Source organism: Sitodiplosis mosellana, unplaced genomic scaffold (assembly GCF_009176505.1).
Source record: "Sitodiplosis mosellana isolate CC-2019 unplaced genomic scaffold, AAFC_SMos_1.0 Smas_scaffold_6167, whole genome shotgun sequence".
NCBI classification, from domain to species: domain Eukaryota; kingdom Metazoa; phylum Arthropoda; class Insecta; order Diptera; family Cecidomyiidae; genus Sitodiplosis; species Sitodiplosis mosellana.
Window position 1 is genome coordinate 2,724,108 of NW_022601408.1, and position 15,812 is coordinate 2,739,919.

The 15,812-nt window shown below is 35.5% G+C and overlaps 2 protein-coding genes across 2 annotated transcripts; both read left to right on the plus strand.

Annotated features, from left to right (window-relative positions):
• Positions 1 to 129: 129 nt before the first annotated feature.
• On the plus strand, positions 130 to 5,400 carry LOC129575461 (myb-like protein Q). Its single transcript, XM_055459135.1, has 9 exons — positions 130 to 625; positions 1,137 to 1,326; positions 1,466 to 1,773; positions 1,871 to 2,221; positions 2,316 to 2,525; positions 2,700 to 2,805; positions 2,905 to 3,905; positions 3,991 to 4,233; positions 4,374 to 5,400. Exons 1-9 carry the CDS (start codon positions 587 to 589, stop codon positions 4,638 to 4,640), a joined length of 2,715 nt encoding a protein of 904 aa, XP_055315110.1. The 5' UTR covers positions 130 to 586; the 3' UTR covers positions 4,641 to 5,400.
• Positions 5,401 to 8,212: 2,812 nt separating this feature from the next.
• Positions 8,213 to 15,709, plus strand: LOC129575463 (organic cation transporter protein-like). Its single transcript, XM_055459137.1, has 8 exons — positions 8,213 to 9,722; positions 11,303 to 11,531; positions 11,619 to 11,725; positions 11,816 to 11,912; positions 12,057 to 12,188; positions 13,635 to 14,378; positions 14,513 to 14,603; positions 14,719 to 15,709. The coding sequence occupies exons 1-8, from the start codon at positions 9,544 to 9,546 to the stop codon at positions 14,760 to 14,762; spliced, it is 1,623 nt and encodes a 540-aa protein (XP_055315112.1). The 5' UTR covers positions 8,213 to 9,543; the 3' UTR covers positions 14,763 to 15,709.
• Positions 15,710 to 15,812: the final 103 nt, after the last annotated feature.

Genomic DNA, 15,812 nt, shown 5'->3' on the forward strand with positions numbered 1-15,812 from the left:
CGGTCGTTCGATTTCGCCTATAATCGAATACACATAACACACTGACCGAATAAAAGCACAATTACAGCAACATGTTCATAGCAAATAACTAGTGTCTAACACCATTGCAGCTATTTGACAGCAATTGATGGCATTTTCATCTCAACCAGCCGGTATTTCGGTCATACAATCGAACTGTCAGATTAGTATTGAAATTTATGCTTGAAATTCAAATCAAATTAATATCGTACTCTGTCAAAAACGATTTTTAATTATATCAAATTCCTTCATAGATTTGTAATGGAAAAAAAATGTTACTCTTAAAAAAACATTAGAAAAATATTGAATTTGAAATGTAACACGCAAAAAAAATATCCCATTTGCATCGGGCCACACAGACACATCGAATAACAGTCAACGATAAAGAAGAAGAAGAAGCCAAAAAGGCAGAGCGATACGATTGAATACGATTTTGTACATGGTTCAATGAGGGGATCATTTTTTTCTTTCGTGCAGCAATAATTTCTATGGCGGCCATAGTGATTTCATCGGTGATGACTGTGTGACAAGTCATGACATTATTTTCTAAAATAAATTATTTCATTCGATGGCAGACACGTTTTTTGGATTTGATACCACAGCACCGGTAAGATGATAAACAAAAAATCGGTATTGATACGAAATCTATTGTAAAATATCCATGAAATTGCAAAGTTTTCGTATAGCACCTACCACTTCCCGAACAAACGCACATTTTTCATATGATGCTGCCTGCATTGTCCCAACGCACACCGATCACCGTTTGCATGCAGCCCTTTTTTATTCGCGAAAATTAGCTTTTTCCATTAAATTCGGTTGAGTGAATTCATTTTTTGCATTTTCCAAAATGCATTTCGATTGCATTTAGTTTTCGTATTCGGTCAAGTCCATAAAGATGAATGTGGCAATTTTTGACGTTTTATAATAAGATCCAGCAATGAAATTGGTGTTTGTGTGTGTTAAACTTTCTGTTTAAAGTGATAGAAATTTTTCCAATTATAATGCATAAAATAAGCAATCGATCTCCTTCCTTCATCACATACTAATTACGTTCATATGAAATGAAATATAATGACACTGTTGTTAAACGTAATTTCAATTGGTTTTCGTTCGAACAGCAATACGATAATGACGGCGGAGGCTTGGAAGAACCAGACGATTATGATGCACTGAATGACGAGACATTTGGATCGGCCACTAACGATGACTGGGAGGGACAGCACGAGAATCTCGTGCTACTTGACAGCAATGGAAATACTAGTGGCAAAGATAAAGACGAAAATGACGATGGTGATTTGGGAGATTTAGGTAGAGTAAAGATGTCTGTGCAGAAAATGACAATTCATTCGCTATGTTTCACTTTCAGAGGAAATTCGAATTGATCCAAATGATTCGTGTTGTCAAAATAAAGTCAAACCACCTTTTATTTTCGTTTGAATTTGCACAGATTTTAATATAGCTCGTATGGGCTTGGAGGACTGTGAGGAAGTGGACGATGATGTTGAAGGTCGTGTTCAATTGGATCCGAGTGTGTGGTCAAGTAGAGAACGACACGATGTTCCGTTTCACAATAAACAATTCAATGGTATGATGCCGCCGGAGAATTTTATGCCGCATCTTCTGTCTATGCCAAATTCAATGAATATTGCCGGCCCAAGCATTGCCAATCTCAATCAGTTTCACCAGCAGCAATTGGCCAATCAACAACAACAACAGCAACAGCAACAGCAACACATGTTAAATGCTTCCAGACAGGTTTCTAATATAATATATTTCCACTGATTCACAAGCAATGTAACTCGAATTGTGTTTTAATTATGGTTGTTTTCGTTTCTCCTCCTACGTTTTCTAGCCAAATGTGCCCCCAAAAATCATGTCAGTAGAGGATTTGGAGCGGAATCAAATTCGAAATCAGCAAATGCAGAAAGTTGATTCGAATATGAAACCACCAACACCGCAAAATCTACATCAACGCCCGCAGCCCTTTCCCCAACAATTAGCGCCGCAAACATCAAAGGGGCAACCCATGTTTTTGCCACATCCAAATGTAGCGACCGACCTGCAAAAAAACTCAAATCAACGAATGCCGATGGGTTTCCCGGTGAATATGTTGCCGCCGCATATGAATGCTCAAGCATCGCAAATGCACCCAAATTTAACTAGAGTTCCACCTAATGTACCAATGCCACTGAACAATTTCAACGTAAGCGAACATTCATTATGGCTATCTTAGCTTTAGTTGTATGTTTTTTTCTTTTCTCGAATGTTTTTTTTCTGATTTGTTTGATTCCATGCAGGTGAATTCAATGCGGACTGCTACTCCGCCAACGCCGATAATGCAGATTCACCAGAAACAAATGCAACAGTCTCAACCTCCGACACAGCCTCCGGGCCTTCCACCACCAACGGCTCAACACAAGCGCATCGGAATTGGCATGATGCCGCCACACATGCAAATACCGCAATTTCAATCGGCGCAGCAACAACAACAACAACAACAACAGTCTGTACGTAACGGGTTTCTCTTGATTTGCTTTTTAATTTTGATTCGTATTTTGTATTCTGGCACGAGCCAAACGATGATTCATCAAAGAAAACGTTTATTTCAAATGATTTATTCAAAACATAACAGTTATTATAAATACAAAGAGGAGAATAATCGATTCTGTTGTGCTTTACAGGCATCGGCCAATCAGTTCAACAAACGTTTAGTGCATGAAATTCAACAAAATCACCCCATGCTATTGAATGCAAAAAACAACACCAAAGGCAATAATGCATTTCCATGTAAGTGTCATTTTGATGATGACAATAACATCTCGTGAGATGGCATTACGAAACCCTTTTGAATTCAATCGAGTTTTTTTTTCTTTTAAAACAAAATAGTTGGTATGAAAGGTGGACCTCTACCAGGCTTACCGGGTGGAATGAATCTTCACCATCAGAATATGCAATTCCACCACCAGCAACAGCAACAGCAACAGCAACAACAGCAACAACAGCAGCAGCACCAGCAACAGCAACAGCATCAAAACCAGCATCGGAACAACAACAATAACAACAACAATCCACATCAGAATCGCATGATGAACGGAACATTGGAGTATGATGAATACGCAAATTTAATGAGCCAACGTGACAAACAGTGGCTCATCGGCATTCAATTGTCGCAATTGAACACAGGAACGCCATACATTGATGACTTTTACTATACGGTTTTCAAAGAGCGTCGGGCCAAATTGAAGGGCATTAAAGAAAATAAAGCACACAAAGATAACCAATTAAATCATCCGTTAATTCAGCCAAAAGGTCATGCACAACTAGTTCTGATTTCGATGGGCAATAAAAATGGCACGAACCAACAGCGTAATCAGCGTGAACGGAAAAATAGCGAATCGAATAAAGATAAAGAGACGCCACGCACGTATACACCATTACAATTTGAAAATTCATTGGGCAAACTACAATGCGGAAGTGTAACGGCACCACGCAAAATTATTGACATGGATGTGGTTGGGGCCGATAGCGGCAGTCCAATCATTTCGACCATTGAAATATCCACACAACGTAAATCCAGACAAATTCTGTTGCACATAGAAACACTTTATCGCATCGCACTCAAGCTGGAAGATTTGGAGGATCCAACAGCCATAGCAACTGCACTGATTGTTCGAGAGCGTAAGGAAAAGGAGCGTTTACTTGCTGCCGAACAAGAGCGCTTGAATGAGGCAAACCAAGATAATCCAGACTATGTGCCGAACGTATCGAGATCATCATCGTCGTTGAGCGCAGATAAAGAAGAAACACGCGAGGAACTATTGGAGAAACTGTTGACCGGATTGACGCACGAGAAAGTGACACAAATGATAACTATTCGCAAGGGAAAGGTAAGTGACAGACAAATGAACGTAGAGCTACAGACCAAATTGAAATTCGAAATAAATGACGCGAATAAAATGATTTTCTTCTTAGACGTTGATCAAACGCATACTTGCACTGATCAAAGACAATCTGTACCGATGGGATGTTTGGATTGCAATTTTGGATGCTTTGCCAGTGCTCGTGAAAAAAGACAGAGACGATGCCGAGAGTCCACTGTTTATATTGTTCCCTGAGTTCCAGTCATATATTGAAAATGCCTCGATCGATTCAATACTTCGGCTAACTAACACGCTCATTGCCTGTGAAAAACTCAGCTACATCTTTACAAACAAGGTATGTTCGGTTCATTATTATTAGTCTTCGTTTGAATGATATTCAGGAAAGTGTTTTTTTTTTTTTTTTTTAAATAGAATGCAAATTTCAAATCAACATTTGCTCACATCAAAATTATGAACTGTTTCTCTTATTCACAGTTTTCAATATCGTGTGTCATTGTGCTGATAGTGAAAATGGAGAGCGTTTATGCGATATCACCAAACGCCATAAGCCCTACACAGCAAGCAACATGGTTAGAATTTTTAACGGCATTATCAAATGCTGTCGATAAACTGGGCAATCTTCAGCTGGCGAATGTAGCTTACGAAAATGATATCCTAAAACCGTTACTAAATCATTTTTCGCGCTTCCGTGATTTAAAGGCTCAGCCCCTCATTGCCGTTCTTACGCAGAAAAATTCATAAGCTGCATGAATATTTGGACATTTTTTTCGGGAGGACATTGTATGTAGGTATTTGATAACAATTAGTGCACGCACGCAGACAAATGATGAAACTCTTTGCATAAATCCGAAACAGACAAAAAAAAAAGAGGAAAAGTATAAAAATAAAAGAAACTAAGGAAGAATGGATTTAGGTAGATGAAATGATCTACGGAAACCTTTTACAACATTTTATCGCTAAACAAAAATTGTAAATTATTCAAATTCATTTAGTTTACTATTGATTCACAAGCATAGTTGCTAGCTTGCAATTTTACTATTTGAAAGAAAAAAAAAACAGAAAGAAAGAAAAAAACACAAACAAACACAAAGAAAAGCACACATACATGAAACTTGATATTTGACTTGCAGTACGATTGATTTGATATATATGTTCTCTTTTTTTAGTTGTCGTCGTACTTATATGTTTATTATTAGAAATGAACGTAGGGAGAAAATTAAATTAAAAATGGCATAAAAATATACATTAAGAAATACATTATTTTTTTTTCACATGTTTGATTGTCAAACTTACACACACACACACACACACCCATATGTTTCTGTTGTGCGTTGTTTAGTGATATTGTGTCAGTCATGTTAATTGTGTGCTATCGTTATTTAGAAAAGAAAAACAAAAAAATTGAGACAAAAAAAAAAACGGGAAAAATTTATTATTTTTAATATGCGATACACAATTCATTGCAACACTTGAACAATAAAACGCGTAAAGTGAAACAACATATTTATTCTTAACCTAATTTTTCAAAAAAAAAGAGAGAAAAATGAAAACAGTTGAAATAAATTTACAGCTCGCAACTAAGAAGTCCGAACATGTTGCATAATTACATAAATAAGTACGAAAAAAAGAGATGAAAAGAATCGTTATTAGTAATTTATCCTCAAGAAGAAGCAGAAGGGGAAAAAACATACTTCAACGGCAACCACTTTTTTTTTATCTTTTAGATCAAATTTTTTTTTTTTTCATTCAAATCAAAACGAAATCACATACACGAAATCCATCAAAAATTCATTACAATGACGAATAAAAAAAAGCATCAAACAAATGATATCTTTGGATATAATCAATGAAAAATTACCTCGGATAAGATAAATCGGACGAACTCATGTCATGTAGTTTTGGGGTGTACTACGTAAAATCGCACCCCTCATTTCGAAACAACAACAACAATAACAAAATACGTTTAGTATATTGGGTGTGTGAATTAATAACCGATTTTTTACGCTAGATGGTGCCACTTGAATATGCGATGTCGTATATGAATGGCATATACATCATTTTGTAGGTCTATTCAATAGCTGTCAGAATCAGTCAAAATTGTTTGATTTTGTTTTGCGCATCATAATTTTTTTTACGATGGAAAATTTGGAAAATTGGAGAAAAAAACAGCATTTGCGGGAAGTTTTGTTAAGCCACTTTTTTGCAAAGAAAAATGCGGCTGAAAGTTATCGTTTGCTTGTGGAATTATATGGTGAACATTCCCTATCAAAAACACAGTGTACGGAATGGTTTGCACGTTTCAGAAGTGGTAACTTTGACATCAGAGACAAAGAGCGCCCTGGTCAGCCGAAAAAATTTGAAGACGAAGAATTAGAAGCATTGCTGGATCAAGATTCATGTCAGACGCAAGAAGAGCTCGCAGAATCATTGGGAGTTGATCGCACAACAGTTGCCAAACGTTTAAAAGCTAGGAAAATCCAATACAAGAAATAAATAATAAGACTTTTCCAGTTTTTTGCAGAATATTTATTCAGAAAATAGCCATAAAACACACTTTTTTTTTGTCCAAATTAGAATTACCTGCAAAATAACAGAACAAACACACATACCTTAAAAATTGAACTAAACTTCTTTTTTTTTTCATTTATCATAAATTAATTTTATGATTATAATAGCAAACTGTTTTACTTTTTTCTAAATACTTGAACTGAGAAATGATTATCTGCATAATCGAAAAGAAATATAACATATTTCGAAAAAATCGAGAAGTGAAAATGGAGAGAATCCAAAAAAAAAAAACAATAACGAAACACTTGAAAGGAAAAAGAAAAAGAAGAGAAAAAAAAATACGGTGTGACAAACACATTTATTTCATTGTAGATAGGAAATCTTTGTACATTATTTTAAGATTTCTGACAAATTAAGTTTAAACAAATGAACATCAAAAGTGAATGCCTATCAATATTCATTAATAAAATCCTTTTTTCTGGTAGGGGAATGATTCATTCGATTTACACTGGATATATGTTTAATGGTGTATTCGAAAAATAAAACACAAATTATTTCAACATACATAAGCTTATTGCATTGCAGAGTAGCGATAACAACACAGCTAGACTGTTGCTGCCACAGCTAAGTTAATTAAATAAAATAGGTGCGAGTTAGGATCTTAACGAATCTATCAATTCAGAAATTGTGTTTCATTCTGTTTCTTTCATTTATTGAGGGATCCGCTTGAATAGATGAAATTTAACAAATTTGATATAAGAGAAATTACTATATAAATATTTGCAACATCCAACAAAACAGTAAAGTGAAAATGAAAAAAAAAAAAAAAAAGGAAATCAAATGTATACAGCCAACAATCAATAGATTTTCATCCGGTTATATCCACTTTGTGTGTCAATACATATTTTTTCTGTTCGTTTCTTTTAATTACTGCTTTATTTTAAAATATGCAATTTCGTACACAATTACTTGACATTGAAGAGACGGAGACAGAGAGTTTTCGAAAGAAAAAAATAATACAACAATACAAAACTCAATAATAAATCAATATGCAAACTACAATGAGAACAGTAACAGCAAGACAAAATTCCAGTTTTTTTTTATTTTTCCCCTTACATCTTTGAATTCGTTTGAGCATATAAAGCTGTGAAATTCCAGCTGGCTTTTTTCTAAAGCATTCATCTGGAATAGAGTGCGATAGTTTGGTGGATTTTATGTACCCTCGCACAACATATATCGAGTAAGTATAGACGATTGTAGTTTTTCTATTGCATTTTTACGATTTTACGTAAAAATGAGCAATTTCGTCGAGCTTTATGTTTGAGGCTTTAGAGTGTCAATGAACGTTTTCCTCGAGTAACTTGTTCATTCGCCTTCACTGTTATACAATAATATAGATAGAGTTTTATGTTCGCGTGCTCGCAATCGTGTTCTTATATATAATCCATTTGAATGAATATAAAAATAGCTCTGCTTTTTTTTCTCGCTTATATCCAAGAACGTTGATTGTCAGCAAGTTCAATTTAAACAAAGATTTAAAAGCAAAATACGGTGACGTATGACGATGAATTCAATTAAAATTTTGATTGATTCCATTAAATTTTAAAAACTGCATCACAAATTCATTCTCGAATTGCAGCACATGTACAGTGTGATTATTCTCGATATTTTTTTTTTATTTTTAATGGCATGCTTCCACATCAAACCAATTAATTTGAATCCTTGTATTTGCGCCGTGCATAAAAAGAATTCCAAACACGCGAGGATGAAAAAATCCTCGAATCGATCACTTAACGGTGACATACAGTTAATAAAAGCATTTTTTGCGGTCAGGCGATTTGGAATAATAATTGTGTTAATTTCGACTGGACAATTTGGAATTTCTTGTGACAAAAAAGTAAACACTTGACAGACAATTGATGCCATTTTGATTTTAATTAAGCGAATAAACCGTATAAATTTTGTACAAAAATCACGACCTTCGTAGATTGGTAAGCAGACAAAAAAATGTGATAAGGTGATCATAGATTTCATTTATTTTATTATGATTAACGTCAAAGGTACTTGAATTGAGCCAATTTAATCATTTATCAACACTAAAAAAAACACAATTTGATAATTGTAATCTGTATGGAATGTATTTTACGCTAATGTTTATGATTCCACGATAAGTGCATTGCTTGCTGTCATTAATTAATATAACCCACCAAATAAAGTTTGGAGAGAACAAATGAACGAATCATTTGCCAAATTTATTACTCTCTATGAAATTAAGTCGTTGGGAGTCAGACTGATTCAGGAAGAATTCATATTTTTGTCTACTTTTAATATGCGTATAAAATCGGTGACACGTGGTATCATTTAGTGTTTTTATGCAGTGAATAAATAGAGTAGTCAAATGATGCCTTTATTTTAAAACAAATGGCATTCGTGTATAGTGACATGATTCGTTTGTTTGTTCGTAGTGACACAAAGGACTGGACAGCAACAGAAATAAATTGAATTCGATCAATACGTTAGCCTGCATCGATTGTGATCAATGTACAGCCAATGAAAAGAACATTAACGTCACCCATTTTACAATGGAATGAGATAGAACATGAACCAAAGTGACTGTGTTGGTTTTTTTTTTATTATTCAACAAACAGTCTGCAGACAACGACAGACAATTACACATTTTCGTTAACGCCAATAAAATTGTTTTTTCTCTTCTGTATATTGATAACAAAATTGCACACAGTGTGAATTGGCTGCCAGTTGCAAAAATGCAAACGATATAAATGTGAATGATCAACGTATAAACGAAAATCGAATGAAACGTGATTTCAGTCGTTTGAAACATTGAGAACGGTGAACACAACGTAATTTTAATTTCTGGCTCCGCGCACATGCGGTCCCTCATTCCAATTAAAGTTTAATTTGGTGCATTGTACTTCGTCCGCCTCGCTCAATCGTGTAAACAATAATCCATGCAAATGAGTTCGTAACATAAATAGTGACAACAACATCAAAACAGCAGCAACAGCAAAATACACATTGCATCGAATGTAATATTCAAATGATTTGTTTATGTTGAGTGGATGGAACAATTAATACAAACAGAGAAAAAGAGAGAGAGAAAGAGCGCGTTAGAAAAATGAGTGATAAAAAGGCGGACGAAACCGATTCTCACAATGATTTGGATTATGTGTTGAGTGATGTCGGTGAATTCGGCATATATCAAATTGGGCAATGCATCGCGATGGTTCTGCCCATCATACTTTCGGCCACTTATGCAGTCGAATTCATAGTGACCAGCTCAACGGACGATTATAGGCAAGTGAAAATTTATATTGGCAATTATTCTTTTCTATCTTTTTGAAAACAAAACAAAAATTTATCTATATATTAATGCGTTAGCCAAAAAAGTTTTTGTACCATTTTAACCATTTTATACCCAACTTATTTTGATGCCACTGGTACCATTTGAAAGGTCGTGAACAGTAGATGTGCAGAATGCCATTCAGAATTCACATATGTCAAGTTTGACATGAGTTTGAAGCATGTTAGGGAACACCTTCTTCCGGGACCCGGATTTCCCAAAGTTTTTCGAATTTTTTGTTTTGAAAATAGCAGATTTTCATTATGTTATTTTTTCTCTGAGTTTGTTATTCACGTTGTGAGAAATTAATAAAGTTAAAAAAAATAACACAATGAAAATCTGCTATTTTCAAAACAAAAAAATTCACTCACGGAATCAATATAACACGTGTCATTCAAATTTTCAACCATTCCATCAATTTAAAAAGAAAGAAGTGTTTATTATTAGCAGACGTGTGCAAGGTCAAAAATTCTAGGGGGGGGTAAAATGATTTTGCCAGGGGGGGTCTGCAAATTTATAAATGGGTGTGAAAAAAAAATTAAGACCTAAAAAAAAAGGTCCTCACTTCTGAAAATCGATTATATCTAGTGTCAAATTTTCCAAATCGCTGGGGGGGGTCCACATTTTGGAATCCTAGAGGGGGGTAAAACCGGAATACTCCCCCCCCTTGCACACGTGTGATTATTAGCCGCTTGGCGACCCTAGTTTTAGGAACTCGCCGAAACCGTGTTATTTGCAAAATATTTAGCACACATAAACACACACACACATTTCAAATACGAGATTTCGAGAGAGTGACGCTCACGCTCACAATTTATTTTCGCAAATCGAAAATAGTCAACCAGAGTGATTTTGTTTTTTTTTTGCGTTAACATTGACATTGACATAATTCTATGAATCAAGTTAAAAATCGCATGGTTTTCTTTATATAATTTGACTGACGGACGATGCATAAACACTCTATTTTTCATTCAATCAAAAGTTAATTTGATTACTACAATAGTTTTGATTCCAATCAGCATTTGTATTCTTGTCGAATATTATTCAATGAACAAAAGAATGCCGCAAGTAATAATTTAGTTGCGTGCTTTTATGTGAGTCACATAGTCAAGTGACGTCGCTGTTGATTCGTTTCGTTCAAAATAGACAAAGAGCCCGCCAAATTCTTGGCTTGAATTATGTGTGACCATAGAACCGGAATATCTAAAACTATACAATGGATCATTGCACTTTTCAATAGCATCCGCTGCAGCGAAATGTACATATCAATCGAATGTTGTTTTCTTTACCGATGTTCATTCGATTTTCAATCGTTGGCAACAGCATTCATCTAGTTCTGTGTACAACATGTACTAGTTTTATCCGATTTTTGTACGTTTGCATCGACTTAGTCCAATATTTCGGTGATTTTGTTTGTCCAGTGTGAAACCATTTGAATTTGAAGCGCTGCATTTAGAAGACCATTTTTAAAAAGAACCAGATTGTGTTCACATTTCGAATAAATCCTTTTCATTGTAACGTAAATCATTTTTAGGTGTGCAATTCCCGAGTGTGAATGGCTGAACAACACAATCTACGATCAAAATTGGTTAAGTCACGCGATTCCGTTCAAAAATGGGCGACCGAAAAAGTGTTCGAGATTTGGTACTTCACATCAATCAGCTCCGGATGGTCAATGCCCAAAATCTTTATTCAACGAATCCAATGTCATTGGCTGCAATGAATATGTTTTCAAAACAGACGAGTATCGGATTATGCGAGAGGTAAGCGGTTAGCACATTTAAAGTCTCGATAAAACTGCATTCATCACGTTCAATTATAAAATCAATTGATGTTCAATATGATTTTAGTTTGGTATTTTATGTGATGAAAACGAGTATAAATTGGCGCTCGTTGGAACTGTAAATAACATCGGTGGATTTCTATTCATGCCATTAACCGGACTACTCAGTGACAAGTGAGCTTAATTCAAACAATTTAACCAATTAACAATGTGAATGATCGATTTCTCTTTGTCTCTCACTCTCTCATTCACCATTTTGCGTAGATTTGGTCGTTTAACGGTTCTGATTGTTGGCATGGTAAGCTGTGCCATTTTTGGTTTAATCAAAGCATTCGTTGGAAGCTACATGTGGTATATGGTGGTAAGTGATTTATTATGCTAAAAATAGACTTGGCGCGTGCAAACGCGTCCATTTCCCTCCTTCCTCTTTTCGACTAACTTATGAACTTTCCGTACGTCTTCTCTTTCGTTTCTCCTCTTGTTTTAATTATTTCATGGACTGCAGTTGGAGTTTCTATGTGCCGCTGTGGGCACAACAACATACATGGCAGCGTTTGTCCTGTGTGTGGAATGGGTTAGTTCGAAATATCGGATTTTAGCCTCAACTACAATTGCTGCCACGTATCCTGGGGGCGAGGTACCATTTATACTATGCTATATTGATTTGATTTATTGAACATTTCTGTCTCTGTGTGTCGAGAACCAATCGTATATTGCTGAGGCGACTGTAATTCGTTTCTGCGATAAACTTTAGCTACTTAACATTCAAAGTATACTGAATTTTTCGCTTGATTGATAATTTGTACATTGATTTTTTTGTTGCTTCATTCCATTTGACTTTTTGACGACCAACATTGAACGGGTCGAAACTTTGCAATTCTGATTGCAGATTCGTGGTCAGCGACCCCAAAAACCTTAGGAAAATTGTAATCAGAATTTTTTTTTTTGGTCGGTCGACCCCATTTCTTCAGTCACTTCTTAAGGTTATATGTAAAGCTGAAAAATGAATACGCACAGAGTCATATCTCATCGCCTGAGTAATATTTTCGAACATGTTAGGTAGTTTTGGAAAGAGGAAGGTTGCCGCATCTTTTCACCTAATATCCCGAAGTTCTAGCTCTGACCATTTAAAAAATACAAATCATGGCACCTGACTGGCAACAGCGATTGTGCTACTAGAAAATGTGGTGGCCAGCGTAAAGTCATGTGCGTAAAACCGGCTCTCTTCATGCATTTTTAACGTATGGAACGGGAGGCTGCAACATTGACATCTTTCCATACTAATTTGACGTTTGTGGTGAACGATTTTACAGCGCCATCTGCACATATTTGACTATTCAAAGTGAACTAGCTGTCATCAGTATCGATGAGTCATCGATGCTCAATTTTGGGTCATAAACGGCACATTTGCAATTTTCAATGTACCGTTTACGACCCAAAATTGAGCATCGATGACTCAACGATACTGATGACAGCTAGTTCACATTGAATAGTCAAATATGTGCAGATGGCGCTTTTTGTGTTTGAAGCGCAACGTTGCAGCTGCCCGGTATGGAATAATTAGATTTTACGCGACGCTCGATAGGGACAATCGATGAAATGTCAAAGCTATTGCCCAGTTGTCATTGGTTTCCAGGCTGTGAAAAAATATAAGATTTTAAAAAATGTGAAAAAAAAGTTAAGATTTTTTTTTACTTTGGAGGCATCTGTGGAGTGATTTCTTTCCAAAAAGCCTATATTTATCAAAATTGGTTGACAAATGTGGAAATTATGGGCGAAAAACAGAATATGATATATGTGTTCCAAAGATCGTCAAAGGGTTATAATATGTACGATTGGATATTGTAATGAGATTTGAAACTTCAACAAAATACCAATGATATTAATGACAAATGAATGGTTTGGAGCGAAAATGTAATACAGAAAAGTTGAGCGGAAAAATTTCGATGATGAATGAGCGGAAAAGGGATAGCTATATAGTAAACTATAGTGAACTATATAGCTATCTCTTTTCATTTGACATTTTTCCGCTCAACTTTTCTGTATTACATTTTCGCTCCAAACCATTCAAATAATAATATAGATTCTATTGGGCGTTATGGCTATGCTCTTGCCTAATTATCGAGCATTCCTTTCGGCGATTTATACGCCGGCTTTGCTACTTGCATTCTATTTTTGGCTGGTACCAGAATCAACCCGATGGCTTATTGCAACCGGCCAATATGAACGAGCGATGAAAATTCTAAAACGCACCGCCAAACAGAACAATCGCGAAATGTCGGAAAAATCAATGGAAATTGTGCGAAACAGTTGCACGGATGCCAAAGGCAGTGGCAAAAATGGCGAAAATGACTGTTCATCGATTATCGCAATTTTCCAGAATAAAATCCTACTCATACGGCTTATCATGTGCTCATTGTGTTGGATTTCAGTTGTATTCGTTTTTTATGGTTTGAGTGTGAACGCAACGAAAATTACTGACGATAGCAACAAATACTTGAGCTATATCACAACCATGGCTGCAGAAGTGCCCGCCGCATTGATCACCTTTTTTATGTTGAAGTATATAGGTCGACGCACAGCGATGTGTTGTACAATGACGATAGCTGCTTCGGTAACAATTTTATCAACATTCGTGCCATCGCATTACACATTGATCATTCGCATTATGTTTTTCGTCGGAATGTGTGCAACATCGAGTTCATTTGCCATTCTTTATGTGTTCTCAGCCGAAATTTGGCCAACTGGTATGCGTAACTTACTGATGAATATTTGTTCAATGATCGGTAGATTTGGTAGCATGCTAGCGCCACTGGCTATATTATTGGTGAGTTTATTTTTCTTTTCGTTTTTTTTAGATTGGTATTAATCGGAATAATAATTGAAGTATCAACAAGACAAGCAATCAAACATAGAAAATTAAAGGCAAAAAAATGTGTGGTATTATAAATATATTTTCAGAGTCACTACAAGCAAAACTTACCGCTGCTTCTATTTGGAAGCGCTGCTCTTATATGTGGATTCATCATCTTCATGCTTCCCGAGACCAAAGGTACTATTAGATGATAATTTTTCTCAGATTTTGAATCGACTTTTGCTATGAAGCTTATCTTAAAGAGAGTTTTTCCATGCATTCATTTGAACCTTTCGATTTTCCATTTCAACAGGCAAAAAATTACCTCATACAGTCCAAGATGCTATCAAACTATAGAATAATCCATTTAAAAAGTATGATTGTAACCATCAATATTGTAGTTTATGGAATCTTTAGTCTCGAAAACCAAATCTGTTCAATCAATCAATTACGCGTAAATAAATATTCGTTTTAAGTAAATATGCGTTTGTTATGTGAAGAAAACTATTCTAAGCAATTTTAACCCACTTATAGAGATAGAAAAAAGATGAAATTCAATGAGAATCATATTCATTACACTCCATTGTGAACCGGGCATCTGAAAAGAATGAATGCGAATAATATGCTACCGCATGAGTTATAAATGCGACAGAAAGAGAACAGAGTAGTGTTTATACGCGTCAGCAACTGATTTCAGCTACTGAGCTCAGTCAACACTGCTGATGTTAGCTCATAACACGCTCTGATTTCAGCTGACGTGAAAATTTTAGCGAGAGATTTATATTTTTGTGGAACATCGCAACTTACTCTATTACATTTCTATTAGTGAGACGTAAAAGAACGCAAGTTTGTCCAACTTCGTAGCAATAAAGAGAAGTATGTTTCATTGCAACTAATAATGGTTAAAAGAATGTATGTTCGTTTTTAGCGGGTCCTCGCGGTTTTTCACGCTTTCCGCGCAACTGATAAGAGATAAGAGATAGATGTCTTCGGCAATATTATGATATTAAATATTATAGAAGACCTCGAGTACTACAACTTTGTCGAAGACACCAAGTTGTTATCTCTTATCAGTTCCGGGGAAACCGTGAAAAACCGCGGAGGCTAGACGGGATGCCAACATTATTCCTTTTAACGCAGATAGAATCAACAGAAAACATACTTTCCTTTTCAAAAATATAAATCGACAAAAAAACATACATTCTTTTACGTCTCACGTATAGATTTATAGTAGAATTATAGACATTATGTGTATAATCTCAGCGCATGAAACATGATTGAATAAAGAGCCGACAAACATCTTATTATTTGTCTTTCCATCCATATATCTAGCTAACTGCTGCAAAATAATGTGTCGACGATAAAGAAAACAGCGAGCTTTTGTAGGATTCATATGTGTCAGCCTAA